The 25,919-nt window shown below is 29.9% G+C and overlaps 1 protein-coding gene across 5 annotated transcripts in view; it reads left to right on the forward strand.

Annotated features, from left to right (window-relative positions):
* The window catches only part of Ggamma30A (guanine nucleotide-binding protein subunit gamma-e), a 53,841-nt gene extending 28,659 nt beyond the window's left edge, over positions 1–25,182 (forward strand). For 2 of the 5 annotated variants that reach the window (XR_001890210.1, XR_001890207.1), the window contains exons 3-4: positions 21,813–23,078; positions 23,971–25,182. Coding sequence is in view for 1 of the 5 variants with exons in the window: in XM_017899994.1 (XP_017755483.1) it covers positions 21,813–21,918 (106 nt within the window). In the remaining 4 variants the exon portion in view is untranslated. Of the gene's footprint in view, positions 1–21,812; positions 23,180–23,970 lie in introns of those variants that run through there. The other 3 variants (XR_001890208.1, XR_001890209.1, XM_017899994.1) reach the window with 3 other exon arrangements.
* The last annotated feature ends 737 nt before the right edge of the window (positions 25,183–25,919 follow it).

A 25,919-nucleotide genomic window follows, 5' to 3' on the forward strand; every position in this document is an offset into this window, starting at 1 on the left:
TTTAATTCTTAACAAACTATTCTTCTTCTTCTTATTATTATTAATAAAATATAGTTTCCAAAATTGTTGAATTTCCGTGTTATAAATTTGTTAGAATATTCCAGTTTCTTTTTGATCATCTATATCATTAATTTCCATGTTAATTAATCTTAAAACTTCCAGTTTGTACGAAAAAATCAGATTATCGAGAAATGCTATTTTTAATATTGTTTTATATTATATTGGGATATTAGGTCAAATCAATATTAGGTAATTCTGGGTTTTCTGTTGTAGTGGAGTCAGAGGGTTATTATTACTATATACTCAAATAATTAAACGTTAAAAATGGCCGAGATTGTTGAATTTAATTGTTGTTAATTATTTCATCGAATAATGAGTTTCAATCACCCAGTGGATACTTTTATGCATTTCTCAATAGTGAATAATTATTTCACGTGTATAGCTGTCACAGAGGAATAAAATTATTATTCATTTATACAGTTTTCCTTCAAAATATCGAATTTCTTTTGAAAGTAATTTTATTCAATTTTATAACAAATTTGTTTAAGCAATACTTGTTAATCTTGTAGCTGGTGAATAATTTCACTGAAAGTAGTTTCTTAATTTTAAATTAATTTTATTTTATTATTCTTTATTGATAATTATTTTGCTATGGTTTTATCGGTTTTGACATTTACACAATTTTTACAATTTTATTTGTTTATATCGAATTAAATATAAGAAAATCGTGTAGTTTTAAAACCTTTGGAGTTCGAGCTCCTTTTACTTAATTCGTTGCGAATGCTGTTCACGTTTTTCAGTGATTATCGAGTACAAGAACTTGTACAACGTTCTATCGAAATTGTTTGTAATTTATTCTAACTCGTAAAATAACAATAGTAATTGCATGAGATCATCTACCATATTAGAATTAAATCCAGCTGTATTTTATACCAAAAGGATATTATTAATGGGAATTTAAGTTCCAGACTGAGAGTTTGAAATATATGAAACGTGAAAATGACTTGTACCATTAGTATTTTAACAATTATATATAATTGTTAAAATATAATTAACAATAATTGTTAATATATATTTATTATAATTGTTAAAATATAACTAACAATAATTGTTAATATATATTTATTATAATTGTTAAATTCAAGGTCGATTTTCTCGATAACGAAGCTTCGAACGCAAAAATTTTATTCTTTATTTTTGATTTGTTTTCTCACGTAGAATCACCCTCTCCCAGATTATACTAACGTTGCGGGACACCCTGTATATCTCGATGAATAGTACCGGATATCTCACTTTATTGCTACATGAAGTGCCATAAATGAAATAAATATCCAGTTTAAAAATATTTGTTATCAGTTTGATATGTATTTATGTACATTATATAGAAAAGTCGAATTCAGAAATCTCCAAATATCTCAATTAAAATCTTTTTCGTTTCAGTTTACGAATTCTTTTGATTTTAAATAATTATATTCAACGTTTATTAATTTATCATAAATCTTATTATCAGATATTCTGGTTTCCATTTCCAATCTGGAATCTATTAATCGTAGATTATATGTTGTCATCCGACCTCGAGATTTTTTAATTACTTTCCCTCGACCTATCGTGTTGCGTGATCTAGTCGCTTAATTGGTATCTATTATTATGTCTTACACCTACTATAATTGTAAGGATCTTAAATCTTTCAGGAACGACTATGATTATCTTTCCTCATTATAATATCACCTTAAAACTATGTTTAGAAAGTCCTATAATTATTTCCAGACAGTATTGCACTGAAATTATTTGCTTTGGAATAATCATGAATGAATTGACATTTACAAACACTTTCACGTGAATATTTATTTTTAATAGTTCTATACTACCTTTGAGGAGTAATATAAAATATGCAGCAATATAAAAATCAAAATGTATAACAATTCCTTATAAGATTCTTTTTAAGAATATTCAATTTTTAAATAGATTTTAATTTTTGACAAGTATAATAATTTTTACATCATTTTTCAAAAATTAATAAAATATTTGGGATATAATTGAAAAGAGTTGTCAAATTCTAGTTGGAAATGTATTTACTAGAATCTGGGTATTTTAATTACTATATTCTATCTTTTAATGTGTTTGGTTCTACATAGAGGGCAGCAGTGTCTCAAGATGGAAGTCTAAAAATAAAATTCTTATTAAACGACGATATTCTTTAATTTTCTTATAATATAATATAAAATATGTGCATATAAAAGGATTCATACATTTTTCATCATTTTTACAATAATATACTTACTTGAATACTTTCCAATAAAATAATACTTCCAAGCAGTCAAAGAATATTTTTAACCCTAACCTATAAAATACATTTAGTCAGTCATTAACCAGTCTGAAAGACAAAATGAATTTTATTACTTTAGAAATATTTGAGAAAGTATCATGATTCATGATTAATCATTTTAGACAATACATCGTTGACAAACATTACTATAGCACAAGTTAATAAGAACCTAATCAAATTTTAACAGTGTTTTGGAATTGGTAACCTCTCTGGTATTAAAATCATCCCAAGATATTATATCCCAACAGGCTTAAATGCATTTTCACACATCCTTAAAATTGCCATAATCTATTCAACGTCTTCAGAATTATAAGAATTTCTTGAAGTCTGTCTCGAAGGTAATGAAAATTGTCTTCATTCTCCTGTCCTTTTAATTGAAATGCATACCTTTGGCTCAAATGCACGTACACTTAACCAGTGTTTAAATCTGATTTTAGAGTATTTAAAAAATTTTGTTAACCCTTTGCACTCGACTATTTCTTCGTTACAGGAAAATAGTAATTCGAAGACTTTCTGTCATAAAGTCGACGATATTTCTAAAATGGTAAATAAGAAATCGTATGCAAATTAAGACGTAGAATTATTTTACTTCGATATTCCACGCATCGTTGGGTAATTGTAAATTTGATATATTAATTAACATCCATCTTTAGAATCTGATTAAATGGCGACTGAGAGGCGCCTCTCGAGTGCAAAAGGTTAATTCGTTCAGATGATATTTTAACTTTATTGTTTCCAGATTAACACGTTGACTGCAATGATGGTGCCCCGTGAATTTTTTCAAATTCGTGAAATTTGTTTTATTTCGAGCATTTCTTGGAAATTTGACCAACGTGAATAGATAGAGAATACTGCGAAATAAAAGGTGCGCTATTTTTTTTTTTTTTTTATCCTATTGCTTGACAATTCGTCGTTAAAATATTCATTATAATAATAATGAAAATTTTTTTGAAAATTGACGAAATTTGAAAAAAATTAGCGAGTAACGTAAACGCACTCGATGTCCTTTAAGTTTGTCCAATGAAATCTTTTTCTGTCCCTTACCGTTTGAGAGCTATTTATTCTTACATTTGGATTCATTCAAGTGTCATGCAAAGTTAGGAAGTTGACTTGCGGAAGGAACGCGAATCTGATTAGTCATGGTGTAATAGGTTCACCTTTTCCAACACAATCGTAAAGATAGGGCACATGTACTTCCATTATTGACCGACAGCGTCGCTTCTGCGAATCGGATCATGTAGCATCACGTGACGTAAAGAGGGAATAGGACACGTGGACACCAAGCGAGACAGAACGAAAACGAATGACACGAGGCAATGGCGTAGACATACACTTATTGTTAAAGCATTAGCTACTAAATGGATCAAAATGACTTGTTTCATATATTTCAATCTTTATAATTACAAGAGATATGCAGTTTCTTTGGCCAAAATTAATATTAATCTTTATTCAGATAGAAACCTAATTTTATATAATTATTTTTATTGAGCCACTTTTCTTTTATCAAAATTGATATTAATCTTTATTCAAATAGAAACCTAATTTTATACAATTATTTTCATTGAGCCACTTTAATTATTTTTATTTATTTATATTATATTTAAGAGAGTATTGTTGTAATCTGGCCTATAAAAATCGACATTTTAGGGATTTTTTTGTAAGGAAACCATGATACATATTGGCATACAGTTTTCGCACACAGATTTATTTATGCTTGGAGAATATTTACAAATTTTTTTTAACAAAATTAATGAAAATTGTGGAAATTATATAGCCTTAGGTAAATCATGGTTTTAAAAACGGGCTCGAATGGCTGACGTGATTTCGGACCATCTGGTTGTCGGAAACGAAAAAACCAAAAAGCACCTTAATTAGTATAAATATAGCTATAGTATGAACTACCAAAACAGTGAAATTACGAAAATTAAAAAAATGGTAGCATTTTGAAGTTTAAATATCGATTTCCTTGGTGCTTTTCGATCTTTGGGAGAGAACAAAAATAGAAAAAAGCATCAGATTTTGAAATCCATGGTTCACGCGATGAAGGTACATCCAGTGAAGATGTCCTCCAAATTTCGAGTCAATCGGTCAACCAAAACCCGAGATATACCGTCAGCCAGTTCGAAAAACATAGTTTCGAGAAAAACGCGTTTGAAGTTTTCGTTACTCGTTGTGCAATGTCTGTACACCGCATTTTAAACATCCATAACTTTGCTAATTTTACGAATTCGAACAAATCCTTTTACACAAACATTATCAAAAGTGTACACTTTGAAAAAATGTTAAAAAAAATCGATTTTTTACGTCAAATTACAACAATATCTCTTTAAATACGAATTATAGGTAGTTAATTTTGGTATTAATCATTAACATAAGGAGATATTTCCATCTAGACCTCAATTTTATTATCGTTTATTTACAATTATTGTTAAGAAATGGTAAATTTTTTGCAGTTAATTTGGTTACAAAATTTTTAATTTTATATTGCAGGAGCATCTACAATCTTTTCATACAAAAATATTAAAAATTATTGCAGTTACTGTTAGTATAATAAATCTCCATAGTTGTCATGATGCTGTTCATCAGAAATAATATAATTGTAATAGTACATTTGCAATTTTGAAACAAAGTCTATTAGTTTGAATAAAGGCAATATTACTTTTACATACATCTCACTGCTTCATGCAAATCAGCAATAAGGAAATTGGGAGGAATATTTGAAAACAATTCCAGATACATTATAGTAATATTTTATTAGTACATTATTAAGTATATTTTTAAGAGCATGAATTTTTAGAAAAATAAAAAATGATTAATTTTTGAAATTTTGGAAATATTCTTTTAACAGGAAAATTATAGTAATTTAGCCTATCCTACTACTCTGTCAGCATGTGCCAATTATAACCTAAAATAGGGATTTAGAGAGCATTAGAGTCAGAAGCAATGACTATAATCTCTGTTAATAATGTTGCAAAGCACCAAATTATTGTTTCAAGTGATTACACCGGTTGAAGCCATGGTGATGCCATTAATGTCACTAACATTAAAAGCTATATGCAATTTGCAACTGCCCAGTAAGCAATTTGGTTATAACATGACACCAGTTTGGCACCAAATTTCTGGAGGGCTTGGTTACAAAATTATATTCATCTGTGCATTCTGCATTGATTTTGATGTCATCCTTCGAAAATTGTTTGAAAATGTATACCAAAAAGGGACTTAAATTTTGCCACCATAACCTTCACCTGATATGTTGGTATATATCAATCTAGTGATATTTTTATTATCAATATGTTAACATGATTTGATAATCGTATTCTGTGTCAAATTTGATAACATTTTGGTGACAATATTTGTAATCGGCATTTTGAAAGTCTTTAGATAGTAAATTAGTTAGATTAGGTTAGGTAAATTGGGAAAAATTGTTAATTAACTTCCAATTGTATCTTTATTCATTTATTCAGATTAGGTTAGGTAAATTGGAAAAAATTATTAATTAACTTTCAATTGTAACTTCGTTCATTTGTTACTTGTTACTGTCAATTTATTATTATTAAATTCTCTTCAATATTTGGGAGAACTCTAACCTCAAAATTCTAATTTATCTTTGTTTATGTCTAGAAAAATGATCCAAAATTTATTACACTAAATTAGGTAAAGATATTGTCAATTAACTTTGCGAGTTAGATATGTTTGAAGCATGATTTAATCTCGATTCATCCTGAAAATCTATATTACTCAAAGTATCGACTATGTGAAATCATACGTCCTTGAAGAGTTGATAGTGACATATTGTAACAAATCAATACAATCATACAGTACTGAATGGCGTTTGTATTCTTTATCGCAGTAAAATATCTGAAGCTGCTGTTTCAACATTCGAAATATTAATAGTTCTCTTCTCGACCGATTTTCTGATATCACCATATCAGTATCAATGATTTATAGGATGATTGACTGTTAATGGAAGAAAAAAATATATATGATCTACTGAGGTGTTCAAAAATCTGTATCGTCCAATCCCATAGTTCTACACAGTATCCCATAATTGAACTATGTTATAGTAAACACCCTATATACGTTTCATCTACCTGTGATTCATGAAAATCCTCAATAAAGTCATAAAGGCACAATTAAAATCTAAAATAATGACAGAACCTTCATATCGGGCTGACGCAAACTCTTAGAGTACTTTTATTTCGGTATCACCCTATATAATCTTATCAAATATTGTAAAAACACCGTATACACATTCCACCTTCTCGTAATTTATAAAAATCCCCAAATGCAGTTAAATGTAATCGTAAAGATACAATTAAAATCTAAAATAATGGCAGAACCTGCTGTGCTCTGCTGAGGTTAGGTTAGATTAAATTAGGTTAGGTTAGGAATCTGTGTTATTCGTTGCTATTCGGTTGTATTCGACGCTTTACTGTGCTCTGCTGTGGTTAAGTTAGGTAAGGTAGGATTGGGTAGATTAGGTTATGTTAGGTTAGGTTCCGCCGGGGCGCCCTGACAATTGCGTCGGCTCGTAAAGTCCAGGGCGCTCCACTGTCGCGATAGGGTGGCCATCGTGGGGGTTTTAGTGGGTTAAAATCCCACATAATCCCACCCCCTCCCCTAGGGGGGTCGGTCATCTTTTGAAGATTTCCTCACGTGAAAAAAAAAAAAAAAAAAAAGGCTAGTTTAGATTATGTTAGGAGCTGACGCAAATTCCTAGAGTTTAACTCTTTTCTTTCCGTATCATCCTATATAATCTTATCAAATATTGTAAAAACACCCTATACACATTCCACCTACCAGTAATTTATAAGAATCCCAAAAGGCAATTAAATGTAATCATAAAGATACAATTAAAACAATGATACAATTAAAATAATGACAGAATCTTCGTATCAGGCTAATATAATCTCTAGAATCTAACTCTTTTCTTTCCGTATCACTCTATAGAATCTCATCCAATATCGTAATTCAATGTTGAATCGAGCGTCGCAATATTGATCGATTCATGTGGTATTGGTTTGATCGAAAGAATCGTCCGGTATCGTGTGAAAGTCGCTCGGACAACGCGATCATAGAAGCCGCTTCCTAGACGAATCGAGGAACGCGAGACACATAGATGGCGATGTAATCGGCATGGCGTAGCGTGGTGTGCCGCAACACGCGGCTAGTAATCGACAGTCAAGGCTAAATTACACCGGCGTTCCCATATTACACGGCTGGGGACAGGATCTCCTTGGACGTGGAGTGTCCGTTAATCGCATATGTTCGCGGACTGATCACTTTTAGACTCTTAGACTGCGTGCACATACCAACTGGCTCACGCAAACGAATCAATTGCATCGGAACTGTAGGAATTTCGCTTGGCAGGTATCCCCCGTGCAATGGAAAGGCGCGGTTTTCAGACTTATATGTAGGCAAAAATATGAGTGGATATGAGAAATATTGGGAACGAATGTTACAAATTCACGTTTGTTGATTTTCTGAGTATTTCTCTTCCCAGTATTTTATTGATTTTTATCGTTTTGAGGATTGTGAATATTTTGTGCATTTTGAGAAATTTTTGTAGTTAGTGATTAACCATTTGCACTCCGAATTATTTTTCAATATTGTTGTCAATAACTCCCTACTATTTTAAGTATTTTGTTTGAAATTTACTTCACGGGACAGAGTTCCTCGAGTGTTACTTATTTTAAAGAATTTTGTTTACTGATTATATTAAATATAACTCTCAATCATTGTTGTAATTCATATTTTGAATTTAAGTAATTCGAGTAGTTACTTATTTTCTATTTTTCTGTGATAAAAACTGGTGTCGAGTCACACTTGACAAAGGAGTGCTTTTGAAAATGTGTTAAACTATTTTCCAAATAATTTTAAGTTATTTTCTAATATTTATAGGTATAACAGGTGATAGGTGAAAGTATTGTTTAGATAGGTAAGAGGTGATTTCTTGTGCGAAAATAAATCAAAAGTCCAGTGTACAATTTGTCGTTCAAGAAAATCTATTTGAAGAAACTGTTACATATATATGCATTTACATATATGTAGGTAAGATAAATAGGATGTCTATCAAGGAGAGTGCAAGTCCTTCGGGTCATTGATTTAGTTGAAACTTCACAGGTTTGTAGATTTAATCCAGTTCAAGAAAATGAATCATTATAAGGACAACTACTCAATAGTTTTTGACACATTTATGATTAGAGCATTATTGTTGCTTTAATAATACTTATTTTAAATATTTATCAAGTGTGGTTGTGGCTTAACGGCGATATCTGAAAATTCCTATGCTGGGGTCCCTGGAGTCGAATTTTTCTAAAGTCACTGTTATTTTTTAAAAATATATAAAGTTTTCTATCAAGGCTAATAGCACATGATAAAATAAATTCAAACATATTTAATTTATAATCTTGATATGACCTTTAGCATTAATGAAATAATAAAAATCTTAAATAATCTTAAAATAGTACGTGAAGACGAAAAAGATTTACATCAACGACGATATACTATTTAAAAACGAAAATCACGATTGTAATGTTCTTTCAATTGTTTCTGACATGATAGTAATATAAGCTGCAATTATAATGCTTAAAAGCAATGACTCAACATCAATAATGACAATTGTCGTGCTGACATGTAATCAATCCGGTCGCAATATAATTGACTCTCGTGTAACACGGGAAATACATTGCCTGTTATGCCGCGTTTACACTGGCTCACTCTATCAGCGACTATTTCTACTCATGCACAGTTCGTACCGACACTGCAGCACACGAATGTTTAATCCCACACACATACACACCGACGTATACTTCAGTCTGTATAAACATATTTATAGAAGGTCTTTCATAAAATTCTGCTTTACACACCTACATAAATAATCATAGTATGCTTCAATTCATCTCGTAATTTTCAAACCATCTCAATGCTCATCAATTGCAGATAAAATATTGGGTGTTCCAGAATTTACGCAAGAAGTAATTTTGATATAAAACACAGTATTTTAATTAAAAATTGTGAATATTGCTTAAAAATAAGGAAGCATCGTATCATATATATATATATATATATGCATTCGTTTAGATACGTCTGACTCACCCATAGGCCCTTTGATCTACCGCCTCTCGATGAAACCTATATTCATTGTTTACGAGTTGTCGCAAGATAATCGTTAAAGTGTCCACACAGCCAGACAACGTGATTCGCGTACACCGGTGTGAACGCAGCATTACGGGAATCCGCGTTATACTAGCACAGCTCTGGATACAGCTACATCAAGCGATATCAACGCTTGTTTTTACTTCTGACGTCACAGCATACATCATTTCCACCAACTGCTTCTTATAACGCAATGTGTTACTACACTGTGAAAATGTAAGGTTATGTCGTGTTATACAAGATCTTTTTACCGTGTTATACGAACGTTGCTACGATTTTTACATCGTGTTATATGAACCCTGGAGTCTATGTAATTTATTCGTTTTTTTATTGTCACGGATAGCCGCGTGCACCTACTGCTTTGCTTGAAATCGATCGTCCTTCTCCCGAGAAGCTGACTTTCATTTTCTTTTCCTGCTCCCTTCACACTACCGCCTTCCCTTTCTCATTCCTCCCCCTACTGTCGATTCGTTGACTCACGTGCTATTCGCTTCCGATGCTTATCAGTCTTGGGTTATTTCAGTGGTTTCGATCTTATCGATTTATCTAATTGTTCGAAAAGTTCGCTTTTTTTTCAAACGTGGGTGTGGAAAATAAATATTAAATTGTGTACCGTCGTTTTAGGTTATGTTGTAAAGTTCGGTTGCGAAGGGAAGGTTCGTTTCATGAGGCTTGAACGAAATACGAATTCCAAATTAAATATGTATGCTAAAACGAAGTGTTTGGAACAATATGGTATAACAAGGGGAAAGTTTCAAGGCTATATGAATAAAATTGGTTAAAATAACTCAACAAAATATGTATGTACATATATATTATTGATATTGAATTTATTATATATACGGATGCAAAAGAAAATCGTATTATGGAAATTTTGGAAACTTTGTATTGCAAAGATAAATTCCTAGTGAAATGGTAATTAAATTCTTTTGAATCAGTGCATTGAAATGTTGGGATAATAATTTAAGTAATATTTTAATTTATACAAAAGTAGAAAATATTTTTAAAAATTTGTTTTAATAATTTTGTAGGTTAGTTGAGGTGTAGGTTTTGTAGGTTAACTGAGAATTAGAATTATTTCGAGACTATATATCTTGCATTATTATTCATATAAATAATTTATTTATATATTCTTCAAGATTTTTTAATTGTATACTAAAATTTCCACTTCATTTAATATTAAATATGAAACATATAAAAAATTATAAATAGTAATAATTACGAATCGAAATTATGTAGAGTTAAAATTAATTGTTAATACGATTTAGTAACGGGCAATAAAATACGATATAATTTGTAATCTGTAATAGTAATTGATGTAATTCTAACAAAAAAATGCAAAATAGGTTATATGTTGGAGGAAGTTATAACATAAATATTTATAGAACGAAGTGCGACGCATATTGGGAAATAAAATCCGCCAACTAGGATTAATGAAGTCGTATACATTCACTGAACTCAAACGTTTAAATATATTAAAGTTGGTTTCTCGAGTAATTTATCATTTAAATTAAATAACGTTAATATCCACGACTTTATCCTTAAAGCATGTGATAGAAAGTGATTACTGACGATCTGACGATTTTATGATTAATTGATTTAATCGTTATGTTAATTATTAAAATGTATTTAATTCTATTTTAAAAATTATTGCTAAATAATCTAACAATCAATAAATTATTAATTGCTGTTATCATTTTATCATTAAATAAGTCAAAGGTGTCACAAGTACCTAGACTTATAAATCCTATGATTATTAAATCAATTATATTAAATAATATTAAACGCATAAAACACAGTATAGAATAATAACAGACTTCAGAGAAACTTATTAAAGAAATTAACACTTTCATGGCAGTATATTTTAACTGAAAATTCCCATCTATCTATAATAAATTTAACAGTAGAATTCTGAGTAATAAAATTAAATTTTATTAAAAAATCTCTCTACAGTGATTTATTTCTTATTAAATTCTCACCAAATTTAATCAGTGATGGTACTTGCAGTCCTTTAATGGGAACTGTTTTAATATAAAATTGTGGTGGCTTTTAATATCATGGAACATATTAGTCCTTTCTTCTTTTGTTATTTGGTCACTTTGTATCAAATTATTAAGTTTATATAAATTAAATTCTTCTATATGAAATATCAAATAAGTATCATCATATTATTTCATATATTAAACACTTTTATATCTTTAAAGTACTGTTTTAAACCAAATAATAATACATAACATAAAAAGAAAATTAAAATTAATGTAAAACCAATATTGCTACTAATCTCCACATCATTTACATAAATAAATATACCTTAACACTTAACTACTTTCATAATATTTAAAAATACTCTTGCGATACTTACTATTATCAGAATAATACTATTAAATGTAGCAACAAATCATAAATTATTTTAATGAAATATCCACATACTTACATATCACAGTAATCATCATTAGCAATCCTGAAGTCATTCAAAATAAACAGAAAACAAACTATTTTATATTATTAACTATTAGTATATGATAAACATATAGGTTAATTATTGTTATATACATATGTATATATCAATTAACTAATGTATCATAAACATATATCCGTACACAACATGATTGCTATTATAAACAAGAATTCAACCGAGTCAACAAACAAGCAACTGGAATAATCTCAGCCACATCGATCTTGTTTGGTTATGAATGGACGCACGCAATTAACCTGGAATTCTGTGTGCAATGCAGAAAACCGTCATGGCGACGCGTGACTAACGACACCCACATTCAAGACTTGACAACATATGGGAAGTCACACGGCGTTGCAGAATAAACGCGGAACAGCGTTCGAGCGACGTCGTCCGTTGCGGTTTTCGAGGGGAATCGTACACGAAAGCAAAAAGTTTCCGCGGTCGGCTACTCGGAGAGTGCCGGAGTGAAAGGTTTCTCCCATTTTTTCTTTCCTCTCTTACCGATCGGGCTAATCTCTCGCTCACGCGTGCACCCAACGCCGGACATTTTTCCTCCTTTATCCTCTGCGCTTTTTCCCTTCGCGCGCTTTGAGAAATCTTGGAAGAAACGCCATTGTCCGTGGCAACGACACGCATGAATATAGCGTTTCAGTTTAGGTAACAAGTTGGTTCTAATGAGCAGAATTTTTTACATGATGTGTCTATATCCAAAGGAACTCTTGTACGAGATTTAAAGGTGACGAAGTCGATAATATTAATACGTAGTATAGTATAATAATAATTCAGAAAATAAGATTTGGCGTGAAAGTTTTTAGAAACTGTTCTATATCATAATAAGAACAATGTGGTCAGTAAGACGTACAGTTCTTGGTAACAATTTTTCTATTTATGTGGATTCAGATATTAGCCGATAATTTTTGTGTCCTTTTTTTAGGTTAAATAATAGTTTGTATTTTTAATTATGTGTGACTCTACTTTATGTGATGATCTCTTAGCAATATTTAAATTAAAGTATTTTCAAACTAGATAATTATTCGATATACATATGGTCGTTAATATTTATTTGCAGAGAATGCAGAATTGCATTGATTAGTGCATTAAAAAGCATGTGATTCTATTTAATAAAATGAAATTCTCTTTCATATGATCATTATGTTTTTACTTATAAAAAAATTAATTATCCTGTTTTATGTTTGTTTTAAAATTATTTGATTTTTTATTCATTTTTTGTGCAAATTGCTAGTATACGAGTAATTTGCATTTATCAATTAAAATTATCTTAGGTTATGTCGCGCTATAAAAATCGCGTATTATACGATATTAGAATATTATACAATACTATATTTATTTTATTTTGCAATTTTATTATAAATTTATTTTATTTTACACTTAAATAAGTAACATGAATCAAAATATATGCAGGATGAACCATTTATCGTAACCATCTAAATTATTTCCAATTATATTTGGTAGAACATCTTTTAAGATTATGAAAATTTAATTTTTCTTTAATTAACTATGTTACTAAAGACAGAAAAAATCATTGATTACTAGTAAGGAAAATTATCTAAATAATCATGTGAAATGTTTTATTCTATCTGGTATTAAATAAATAAATATATCATATGTATAATTGTAATACTAAATTAAAAATTTAAGAACCAATATTTATATTTAAATACTAAAATTTAAATTTAAATTAAAAATTTGAATACTAGTATTTTATTTAAATACTGAGATTTAAATGAAAAATTGAGAAATGAATATTAAACAAATATATATTTTAAATATCAGCAATAACGAATAAAATGAAAAATTTATCGTTTTTGGCAATTAATTAATTTCATGGCTAAGAATTTTTAAACAATTACTCCAAAATATAACAAAAAGATAGATTTAATCAAATCTTCAAAATAGTGTAAGAAATCCTGGAAATAGTAGTCAAATTATCTTCTTGTTTATACATATGATTTGGAACAGATTTCTCCACTGACTTTCTAAAAATTAGGTTTATTATTACAGTATAAAATTTCCATTTGAATATACATATATAAATATAGAAACTTTGATTAACATCATCCATGTTTTCCTGTGAAATCAGATTAAAAATAACTATTTTACTTTATTTTATTTTATTTTTGTAAAATAATACTCTGTGTTAAGAATGTCAGGTTCATTAATCTTTATGGTAATTAATTTCTTTAGTGCCAAAGTAACTCGGTAATAAATATTGCTATTGAATAACATTCTAAAATTACAGGAAATATGGCTAATGTGACACAAAATGTTTTATACGAGGTTATTAAACTTGGTCATCACGTTAATTGCTTTTTTATAGAAAATATATATACATACATTTATTTATTAGTCTTTTTAACTAACATTTTTATTACTGTATCGTAAAATGTTTATTTGTAAATTTCTTATATTTGAACCAATTATGTATTATTTTTTAGTCGTGTTGTATTCTAAATTTATCTCAGTTTTTGTATTTGAATATTTGGAATATGAATTAGTGTGAGTAAATGTAATTTTATTCACAAAATTCTTCCAAATATTCAAATTATTTTAGAATATTATATTAAACAAAACTTTAAAGAAAAATTATTAATCATATTTATGTATATATTTGTTATTTGTAGTATTTTGTTATTTGATTCTGGCTTTAACTTTATAATGAGTTTATTAGCTAAACTAATTACTGTATTCATTAATATTTTTCCAGATAATAATAAATCTTGAAAAAAAAGAATTTCTATTGCTAAAATAATATATTATTGGAAATTTTATTAATCCTTATTTATTATATAAAAGCAATTAAACATAATTTCTTGTTTTAAGTTTGTTACATTATTAATCATATTATTTATTTATTGTCGATATTTAATAATCGATTAAGATTAATAAAAATTATATTGATTTATAAATTAAACTGTAAATTTTGTTAAGAGTTCAGTTTTGCACCATTTTTAATCGTGAAAACTTACAATAAAAATTTATAACAGAAAAAGATCCACATTTTAATATAATAATGCTAGTTTTATTAAAAAAAAAAGTGTATAAATTTTGAAACCTAATTGGTTTCAAGTTTCGAATGTAGCATTGAAAGTACTAATAACTCCGTTTAAAACCATTCCATTACCTTAACTTTTACTAATTATGTTCCAATAAACCGCTTTCGTGGAAGAAATTAATAATTTCCACTGTAATACAAAATTTTCGTATAATTGCAAGTAACGTGACAGCATTTAAACAAGCGAAACAGTTACTGAAATTACAAGCGTCGAAAAGTATTCTGTGCCAGCAGCAACAGGTCATTAACCCACATTCGTTTCTAATAAAGAGCGATAAGTGAAAGCCTATAATTTCCTCGCATTTTCCGCTAAGCTGTGAGGTGTTTAACGAGAACAGAAGATTTTCATGATTGCAATTATTATTCATATTCACTAATCAGGAGATTCAAAATGTTCATTTGCTCGAGATCAATTCGTTTCGTCTATTAATGACAATTTTATTATCACAAACTGTGCAGGAAAGGAATCAGTTTCATTGGCAAACGAAATTCAGCCAATTTAACGTAATAGACACTAAAAATTACTATTCAAAAATATTTTTTTTCGTATAAAAATGTGTCGAATATTTCTAAATTTAAATACGAAATATTAGGAATGGATATTAGAAATATTTATACACATTTATTCGTTGATATTTAAATATTAACATATTTAACATTTCTAAATTTGTGTTTAAATGTATTTAAGAATGTTACTATAAAATTCTTTTAACAATTTCATTTCAGACAAAATTATTTTAACAATTTTATTTCACATAAAATTCTTTTAACAATTTCATTTCAGACAAAATTATTTTAACAATTTTATTTCACATAAAATTCTTTTAACAGTTTTATTTCACACAGAATTCTTTCAACAATTTTATTTCATACAAAATTCTTTTAAAAGTTCCATTGCATACAAAATTCTTTTTCTTTATAATTTCATTAATACTGCAACAAAAAAGGAAATGACTCTGAGTTGAGTATTCAAATATTAACATATGACATATAAAATAGTATTTAAATGTCAACATATTTAATATTTCCAAATTTGTGTTTAAATGTATTTAAAAATGTTACTATAAAATTCTTGTAACAATTTTGTTTTGTAAAAAATTCTTTTAATAATTTTATTTCATACAAAATTCTGTTAAAATTTTCTTGCGATATAAAATTCTGTTAAAATTTTCGTGTGATATAAAATTCTTTTTCTTTATAATTTCATTAATACTGCAACAAAAAAGGGAATGACTCTGAGTTGGCAGGATACATACCTTCTATACGTTTCAAATTCCTGTTTCAAATTGCTCTTGGCAAATTTAAATACCTGATTGACTACATAGCTCTACTGTATCACTTCCATCACATAAACGTGTTCGGTAATACACAAATTACTCATATTACCATTACGTAAGTCTTCACTATCTCGATGTTAGACGCATGATCTAGAACCAATCCTTTCCCCCAGCAGCTCATCAGCCTGAAAAAAGCACAGTGGAATTATAGTTGCGATTGCATCTAGGCATAGGACGACCTGCTTTACTCAGCGACATACTTGAGGAATCTGTGCCGTATCCTTTCAACCTATTCTTTACGATCAGATGTAAATTTGAGATAACGTGGGATATCTGGAGATCAGCGAGAACTGCAGAACGCAATAGAAAGTCACATAAATCTGGTTTAACGAAGAAAACCGAAGGTACCATGATAGACGGGGTAAAATATCGGTCTGCATAGAGAAAATTCAATTAAACTTCTGAAATAATATCAGGTCAGAGAAATTCAATTTTACCAAGACTTGACCTCTTTCTTTTTTTATTTAAGAGGAAACAGCAAGAAATATTACTTGAGAAATAGCTCTGTTGAGGAAATTCAGTTTTGATACTTGAGACCAGGTTCAATTTGACTGGACTGTTCATAATGTGAAGTTTATTCTTCAGTTAGGTATCAGTGAAATAAATCAATTATTGTTTTACATTATTTTAATATTTTTTCAAAAATAATGCAAAAATTTCAGTATAAAATGTTCATTTTTATTATTACCAGGACAGGGAATATTGAATCATTTTATTAACACTATAATTGCTTGTGAAGTTCACTTAACTATAATATATATACTAATTTTTAACTAATCTTTGTTAATTGCATTTAATTATATATTTAATAATTTCAAGAATAGTGCAAAAATTATTTTGAGATTGGATTGAGAAATGTCCATTTTTATTATTATCAGAGTAAGGAACATTCAGCTATTTTATTAACACTAGAACTGCTTGTGATGTTTACTTAAATATAGTGTATATAATAATTTTTAACTAATCTTTAATAATCAATAATTAATGATCTTTAATAACCTTGAATTAATAGCTAATAATAATCTATAAAAAAATCTAAATCTATATCTATAAATATCTACAATTATTACATTTCAATTTAAATAAAAGTGAAAATTAATTTTCCCCAAACAGTAATTCTGGGAACCAAAATTGGGAAATACCCATCAGTAATTCTGGAAACCAAAAATCTGAAACATAATTTTAATCCTGGTATTTTCAGAATGACCATTCAGGTGTACTTTGTTGTTCACCACCCATAGATGAGGTTTTATTACTCTTGACTAAATGTGATATTACACCAATCAGAAATAGTGAAATAGGAAGGGTGGGGACATTCCTTGTACTGTTCCACTGAAGTATAGAAATACCTTCTCATACACCTAACTTCTAACCCTAATGTGAACATTTCTACTTCCTAACCTTCTCTCATCCACCTGTTTATGAATAAAGAATAAAGGAAAAAATTGGTAATGGTCATTTTTAGTGATTTTAGGATATATAGTGGATTTTGTCCTTGTCCTCTTTCACTGAAGTACTAAAATTCCTTCTCATACACCAGACTTCTGGCCCTAATGTGTACATTTCTACTTCCTAACCTTCTTTCATCCACCTGTTTATAATTCTCTATATATCACCAACAAAATCCACTGTATATCCTAAAATCACCAAAAATGACCATTACCAATTATTTCCTTTATTCTTTATTTATGATTTTATCCACAGAGAGGGAGAGGGAGGGAGGGAGAGAGAGAGAGAGAGAGAGAGAGAGAGAGAGAGAGAGAGAGAGAGAGAGAGAGAGAGAGAGAGAGAGAGAGAGAGAGAGAGAGAGAGAGAGAGAGAGAGAGAGAGAGAGAGAGAGAGAGAGAGAGAGAGAGAGAGAGAGAGAGAGAGAGAGAGAGAGAAAGAGAGAGAAATTGGACTAATGTTATGAAGTATAACCACATGAACTGGTTATGGTTGGGAGCCGGCAGGTTTGGAGATATTTAGCGAGGAAATAGGAAAAATTGGTCGATCGCGATCAAACAGTCGCGAACCTTCGAACACAGAATTCTCCTTGAACGCAAAATCGGCCAGAGTAGCCGCGAGTCCCTTTCACCGAGCCTTCGCGGCAAAACGGCCAACTATTCGTTCCTCGCTGCACTTTTCTTTGCATCGCTTGCAACCTTGTTACGTTTACAGCGTTCCTGCATCTCGTCAACTTCGCTCTCGACCACCTGCAAATTTATTTCGATTTTCCACGTTTCGCTGGAAATATCTTGCGGCGGTATTTCATGGACATTCGTTATTATTTAGTTTAGAGATTATGGTAAAGGACTATTCTCGGATTTATAGGTTAGTTTGGAAGTTTTGACAGTGTTGATGTGACAAGAAGAATATTGGTGATGGAATTTTTAGCTTTCCTCGTAGAAGGGTCTATTCAGGATCAGGTTTGAAGATTTTCTTTGTTTATTTTGTGTATGGTTTTTAAGGTTAAGATTATTAGGTTAGTTAAATGAATTTTGTTTTTGGTATTACCGGATATGTACAATATTTACAAAATTAAGAGTGATTTATGTTTAGATAATATTTAAGTAATATGTGTTGTTATATATAATATTAAATTATTAATAAATATATATATATTTATTTTATACTCACTATATCTAAACAAATGCATTATATTAATTTTCAGTCTTTTATGAGAAACATATTAATATTGTCATATTATTTAATATTAATACTAATACATTGAAATTATTGTAATATTGTTAATGTAATATTTTATTATCTATAAGTATATATATATTTATTAATATTATGTTATACTCACTATATAATATCTAAGCAAACGCATATTATTAATTTCCAAGGCCTTCAAGGAAAACAGATTAAAAAACATTGCTTTAAACAGATTACAAATAACTAGATTAATTTATATTCCTCACACTAGTCAAAATAACTGGTTTCAGACTAGTTTTTGTTTTTTCAGTTGAAAATATCCAGTTACTTTAGCAAAATAAATTTATTGATTTATTTATTTATATATCTAAGAGCTTTTTATATATCAAAATTATATATCAAAAGCATAATTTTATTGTTTTGTTGAAATAAGAGATATGCATTGTATGTAGTCTAACTTGTAAATTGTTTACAATATCAATTTTGTTAATGTTAAAATTGATTTTAATTAAATTATTTCATTTAAAATAACTAATACTTAAATTCATTTCACTTAGCTTTTAATTCAATTTAAATTGAAAGAGAATATTAAATCTGCAAATATGAATATATAAATATTAATAAATATCTATGTAATAATTTTAAATTAGTTTTATATTTCATAGTTATATGTTAAATCATTATATTTAATATTCGAATATATATAACTATAATATTTTAAAATGAAATAGTTTGGTTAGAAATTTTTATTAGTTACTGTATATTTATTTTTTGTCTGTTAGACTAATTATGAAAGAAAATATTGACTCTTTTTTTTATTGAAAAATCATTTTAGCTAACATTTCAGATGAACATATAGTAATAAATATGTTTTTATTTTCTTATGTCGAATATCTAGAGACTTAACATTCGATCAACGCAAAGATTAACAAATTTATTGCGAAATATAGTGCTTTTCGTCATGAAGAAAATTTTCAGGTTTTAAACACAAAATTGCAATAGATAAAATAAGATTATACCGTGATTTGTATTCAATGGAATTTATGCACTCATTCATTTTACGATATCGTATCTCTGTCCTTATATAATTATATCTTTACCATACTTAAGTACATTCCGTAATTGAGTTCAGTACCAAGCACATACATTTCCACAATTTATGCTACCATGCAATCTATTCCGATATTTTGCAATACACTTGATTGTACTTTTCGATAAATTTGCAGATTAACATCAACATTTTTGGCACTTTTAATAACAGCAAAGTGTTTAATCAAAGATTTCTGGTATAGTTGGAATAAAAAGTAATTAATTATCACTTAATCATCATTTATAATTTATCATATAATTATTACTGTTATTTACAAAAATTATTAAGTTTAAATATTTATTAATATAGTAAGAATTTCCTATAAACAAATATTTATAAGTTTCTTTAATATTACATTTAAATTTATTAAAAGTTAAATTTTATATAAATCAATTTTAACTAATTTGGTATAATAGTCATATTCCTTGAAATAGTTTTATAGGTTTAGATGCCACTAAAAAGATATCAATATTGAAAAATCTTAATCAATAATTGTAAAATGAATCTAAAATTGATGAATTTTCGAAATTGATATAAAATATATGATGATATGTTTTAATCATAAATAAATAATTTTAAACGTTAACTTATGTAAATAATTAGTACTAAAAATATTATAAAAATTAATATTAGATTTTAGAATTAAATAATTAATATACAGGGTGTCCGACTTTAATCTATACATGAAAATTACTCGTTAATTATTCGCTGTATGAAAAATGTTTACAATAAAAATTGAATGGTTTCAAGGAGACTATAAGATGAAATATGGACTCATGAAAAACATATAAACTCCGTTTTTTAAATGGAATTATATCATTTTTAATGTATTAATAGATTCAGCCTGTTATTTTTAACAAAAAAATACTAGATCACTTATGTCGAAAAGTAATTAATTTACGAGATATTAAGCAAAGTAAGCAAACTTTTACCATTTGAATTTTATAGGAAACAGTCTTTACATAGTGAAATGAGTAATTTTCATTCCTAGATTAAATATGGACACCGTGTGTAATATTAATAGCACACTAATTTTCTTATCATCTTTTTGTTAAATTTATTAGTAGATAGCTAAAATTATCTATTATGTGTTAGATAATTATATCATTTATTTGCAATGCCTTTTGTTAATATAAAGCAAACATTCAGAATATTTTAATATTTCCCAACTCATTCTTTATTTGTTTATAAATATATCTTGAAATATGTTACGTACAAATAAACTTTGTACATTTCTCTTAATTACAGTCTGATTACACCCTTCATTCCTTTCATTAATCATCTTCTATGACATTACATAAACAAGCTTCATAACTCCCTTTCCTTACTGTATGTATACACATCATCAACCAAACACTTATAAACACATATTTACTTCCATCCATCACTCTCAAGTTTCCTCATAATTTTCCAATACTTTTTTTCTTTCTATAGCTTCCCATACCTCTTACCTAAAAAATAGAATGTTTAAAAAACACAGTGACATATAAGATTAAAGATATTACATAATAATTCCTATTTTAAATCCACAGATAATACCTCCATTTAAACCATTTAATACACAATGTATCCTTCCGTACTCACAACCAGTCAACGACTCTCCCATAAAAGGCTCCACCAGACCGCCAACATTCCTAGCAATCCTCAGCATTAGTCGGAAACAGTACACTCAACGAAACCGTTGAAACCGAAAGTAAACCCGCTCTAGTAGACGGTCTGCTTGCTTCCAGGATGAGGGAGTACGTGGAACAGAACGAGAAGACTGACCCACTGATACACGCGCCCGACAAGAAGAACAATCCCTGGGCCGAGAGAGGCAAATGCATAATCATGTAATCAGGACGTAGAACCGCAGGGGAGTAGGAGAAGGAGAAGAGGCGAGGAAGCATCTGAGCGAGTATCATCCGAAGCGAGCAAGGGGGCTAGGAAAACTGTTTAGCCGCGTTTGAAATAAACCAGCGAAACAAACCAAACCAAATGAAAGAAGCAGACAAGCAAAAGCGAAAAAAAAAAAATTATATACACATGCGAAAGAAGAAAAACGTTAAAAAAGGGAATAAAAAAGAAAAAAAAAAGAATAAAACAGAAATCAAGAAAGTGAAAGGGAAGAGGAAAGAGGGAGGAAAGACAGGAAGGAATTTACGATGATAAGGAAGCAGAAGTACAAGAGAAGATGTCGAGCGAAGTTGGACGAGATAACCTGTAAGATGGAGCCAGGAGAGCAGCGAGTCTCGGAAGGAGGAGCTTTGGTTGGCGCGAAGCGAGGTTAAACTAGCCAGAGCAAATTATTCAACAATCTAATTCTTCGCGGTTACCTGTTCGCACTGACTTTCCCGTTTGGCATGCAAACGAACGACCGCCGCGTTTCGACTCGGCTTTCTTCGTCTCTCTAATTCCCGCTCTCGACTCGAATCTCGAGCAATTCCCGAGACCTGGTCCTCGTATACAGAGGCACGCCTCGTTGAATTCGCACGACGGCGAACAGAGACGCGAAAAAGTATCCTGTATCGATATTAATTGGTTAAACTTTCACCACGTGCGCGCGTCGATCTCTGTTTCTCACTCGTTCTTTCTCTGTCTCTCTCACTCCCTCCCACCCTTCGCCGCTCTATCTGCGTCTCCTTCTTTTCGATTGTCGCTCTCTTACTCTCGGCGCTGGCGAGCGAATATGGCAGTCGATAATTTGCCCTGTGGGTTTCGGGGAAGCAAGGACACAAACCAGACATGGATGGTGAAAATTTAATCGATTTCGATCGATCTAAGAGACGAAACGAGTGAAACGGGCGAGATACGAAAGGATCGTTTAAACGAAGTATGGATTCGCGCTTCCGCCTCAGTCATCGTTCCGAATTCCGAGTTCTGGATGAGTTCCATGTATCAGTTTCTGATTCGATTCCATTCGTTCCGATCGGACACGTGTTACGCGCCGTAAACACATCGTGTGCAATTCTAACCTAGTACCACGGGAAACTCTTTTGAATCGTTCATTATATCGCGTAAGGATTATTTATCTTAAGTACACAATGTAATCTAACGTCATTATATGTACACACGTTATATCATATGTCGTACGATTAATACGCTATGCATATTTCTGCGAATTTCTTACGAAAATATAATATATTCACATCGTTTAATGGAGATTATTGTATGCTGCTTCGTCCTGTTCCTTTACACAGTGGCATCGGTTTCTGTCGTGTGATGTTTTTGTGATCTTCGTTTATTAATAATTTATTATGGAAACGACTGTTCGCGAAGAAGTTTTCTTCCTTTTCAATTCAGTTGGACAATTCGACGTTCTCGGAACGGTCATTTCAGTTAATAACCTATTTATTTGTGTTACTCGATTAAAATAGTGTTCATTTCTAATCACTACGGTAGATATATCGTTGTTTCAAATAAGTATAGCGTTAGGAAAATGTAAGGTGTTTCATCGTTCGTGAACGTCTTGAATATTTCTGGCATTTATCGAAACGTGACGAGTCCTCGCGTGAAAAGTCCCGCGAGTCAAAATTATTTGAGATTATAATTATCTAAAAATAATCGTCGAGATGACCTTCGAATATAAAAAGATATATTTAACGAAATTATATCGAACAATTCGAGATTTTGATGTCACAAAGATATTTATCTTTATTAGATAATATTTAAATCGTGCAATATTATTAGATAATATTTAACTCGTGCAATTTTATTCTTAAATATTTTTCTATAATCCCAACGAAGATATTCAAGGGTTTATGGCGAATGAAATATCTTGTATACTTAAAGAGATACTTTCATCTATTCCTAGTACATATTTCATTAACATCGTGTATGTACATTAATCTAAAGATCATTTTTATATGGTGTTCTATTTTAATCAATCTCAATTATCACTAATTTTAGAAAATGAAAGCCAGCAGTGAGCTTAAGATATTTCCAACTCCTCCATCGGTATATTACACTAAATCTACTATTTATAAACATCGTCGCAACTGAGATTACGGAGTAGCACGCGCTATACACGGTAGCAGGTATACTCCGTGCGTTACAAACTCGATTCCTTCGATATTCAAATATAAAGCATTGCAAATTTTTTTCAAATTTACCTGCAATTTAATTGTACCACGAATTACCATTCTGCATAGCTAAAACTGCCAAAATGTATGCTTAACGAGACACACGGATAATTATAAAATCCTACAAAAAGGAAATGAGAGAAAAAAAAGACAGAAAAAAGAAAAAAAACAGATCGTAAGAGAGAGTTTTAAAATAACACGTTTCACGGTGCAGTGTACAGTATTAATTCGTACCAATTTCCTTTGTAATTTGTAATCGGTATTTATAATGTTATTAAAGCAATTTTCATTGCAGGGACCATCCTGTATGTACCACAGACAGATAAATTAAAGCAAAAATAAAGTAATCGATAACGCCTAAGTCGAATTGTCTCGAGGGTTGTCAAAGTCACCAGAGAACAGCCGGGGGATTCCCCGTGGAGGTACGACAGACCATTGACGTGATCCCTCGCCCACGACATCCTCTATCTGTTCTGCGTTGCTCGAGCGTTTGCAGCCATTTCCATCGTCGATTGTCTCGCGGCTTCGTAGAACTTTATTCGTGCTGGAAAACGTCTACGACGCCTGTTGAACGAGAACGGGATTCCTTTCGGGGAAGGAGTCGCGTTTCAGAGACCTATTCGCGATAAGGCAGTTATCTGTAAGACCGATCGAGAAGAGGTGGAGGAAGAAAAGCAGGAAAAGAGAAAGAACGAAGGCTCGTGTACTCTCGTTGGATTGTACCGTGTTGAATAGCGGTGTCTGAGGAGGAAACGTGAGAAAGACGAAAAGAGGAGCGTAATGAAATATTACTTTCACTTTTTAATACGCGCAAGAAGACTCACAGCAGAGGCCGCTGTCCGGCTTTCCAACAATTAGCGATTATCGAGGATATGCCTTGGTTATTTTCTTTCCATCGGCTTACATGATTCGGGACGTTTTGGATGATTAACAAACTGGTGAAGGTTTTTTCCTGAAGGATGCACGATGATCATGTCCACGTGTCTGTGTGGGAAACGTTGACAGAGCGTTATGGGCATGTGGTAGCTGGTTGAATGAGTAGAGAAAGATTTAGCGTTAGCACATGTGTTGTGAGATTGATATTTATTGAAGTATAAGTGATGATGAATATGAGACATTATGATTGGTTTATTTTGTACCTACCTAATAGGTATTGTTTGTTTTTGACTTGGGTCTAGTGGAAAAAGTCACTGTGAATATTAAATAATGTAAGTGTGAAATTCTTTCACAAATTTTTGTTAATGGCAAAGGTATTGCTGCTTGTAGCTAATTGAAAAGGAGGATTACAGTTATTTAATGGTATCAAGTCTGTGTGCTGTGTTGCTGTATTGATATATTAAATTATTGGATACTTTTAAAGGATTACAAAAATATACCAAGACAGTTCAGTTTACGGATATGTTTATTAAAGTATAATTAAATAAAGTTGCTTTCTATGCATTGAATAATTATACATAAATTCTATTAATCATAAATCGTTTCTAAAATTGATTCATTTTTAATTGTTCATTGTTTATAAGAAATAATTAGCTTTTTATTTTGCTGAAGTATAATTGTTTCTATCTTACAAATAACATCATAGTCATAAAGCCTGAAAGTAAAGCAATAATAAATTGAATTTTAGTATATAATTATAATTATATTTTTGGTTATTTATGTTCATAAGAAAACTATTTAAAACTAAAGCTAGGTATAGAATATTCAACTTGAATTTTTGGTAGATGAAATTTCGGAATTAAATATTTTTATTGCATGCATGCAATAACGTAAAATATT

The sequence above is a fragment of the Eufriesea mexicana genome, unplaced genomic scaffold (genome assembly GCF_001483705.2).
Source record: "Eufriesea mexicana isolate 0111107269 unplaced genomic scaffold, ASM148370v2 scaffold1030, whole genome shotgun sequence".
In the NCBI taxonomy this organism is placed as follows: domain Eukaryota; kingdom Metazoa; phylum Arthropoda; class Insecta; order Hymenoptera; family Apidae; genus Eufriesea; species Eufriesea mexicana.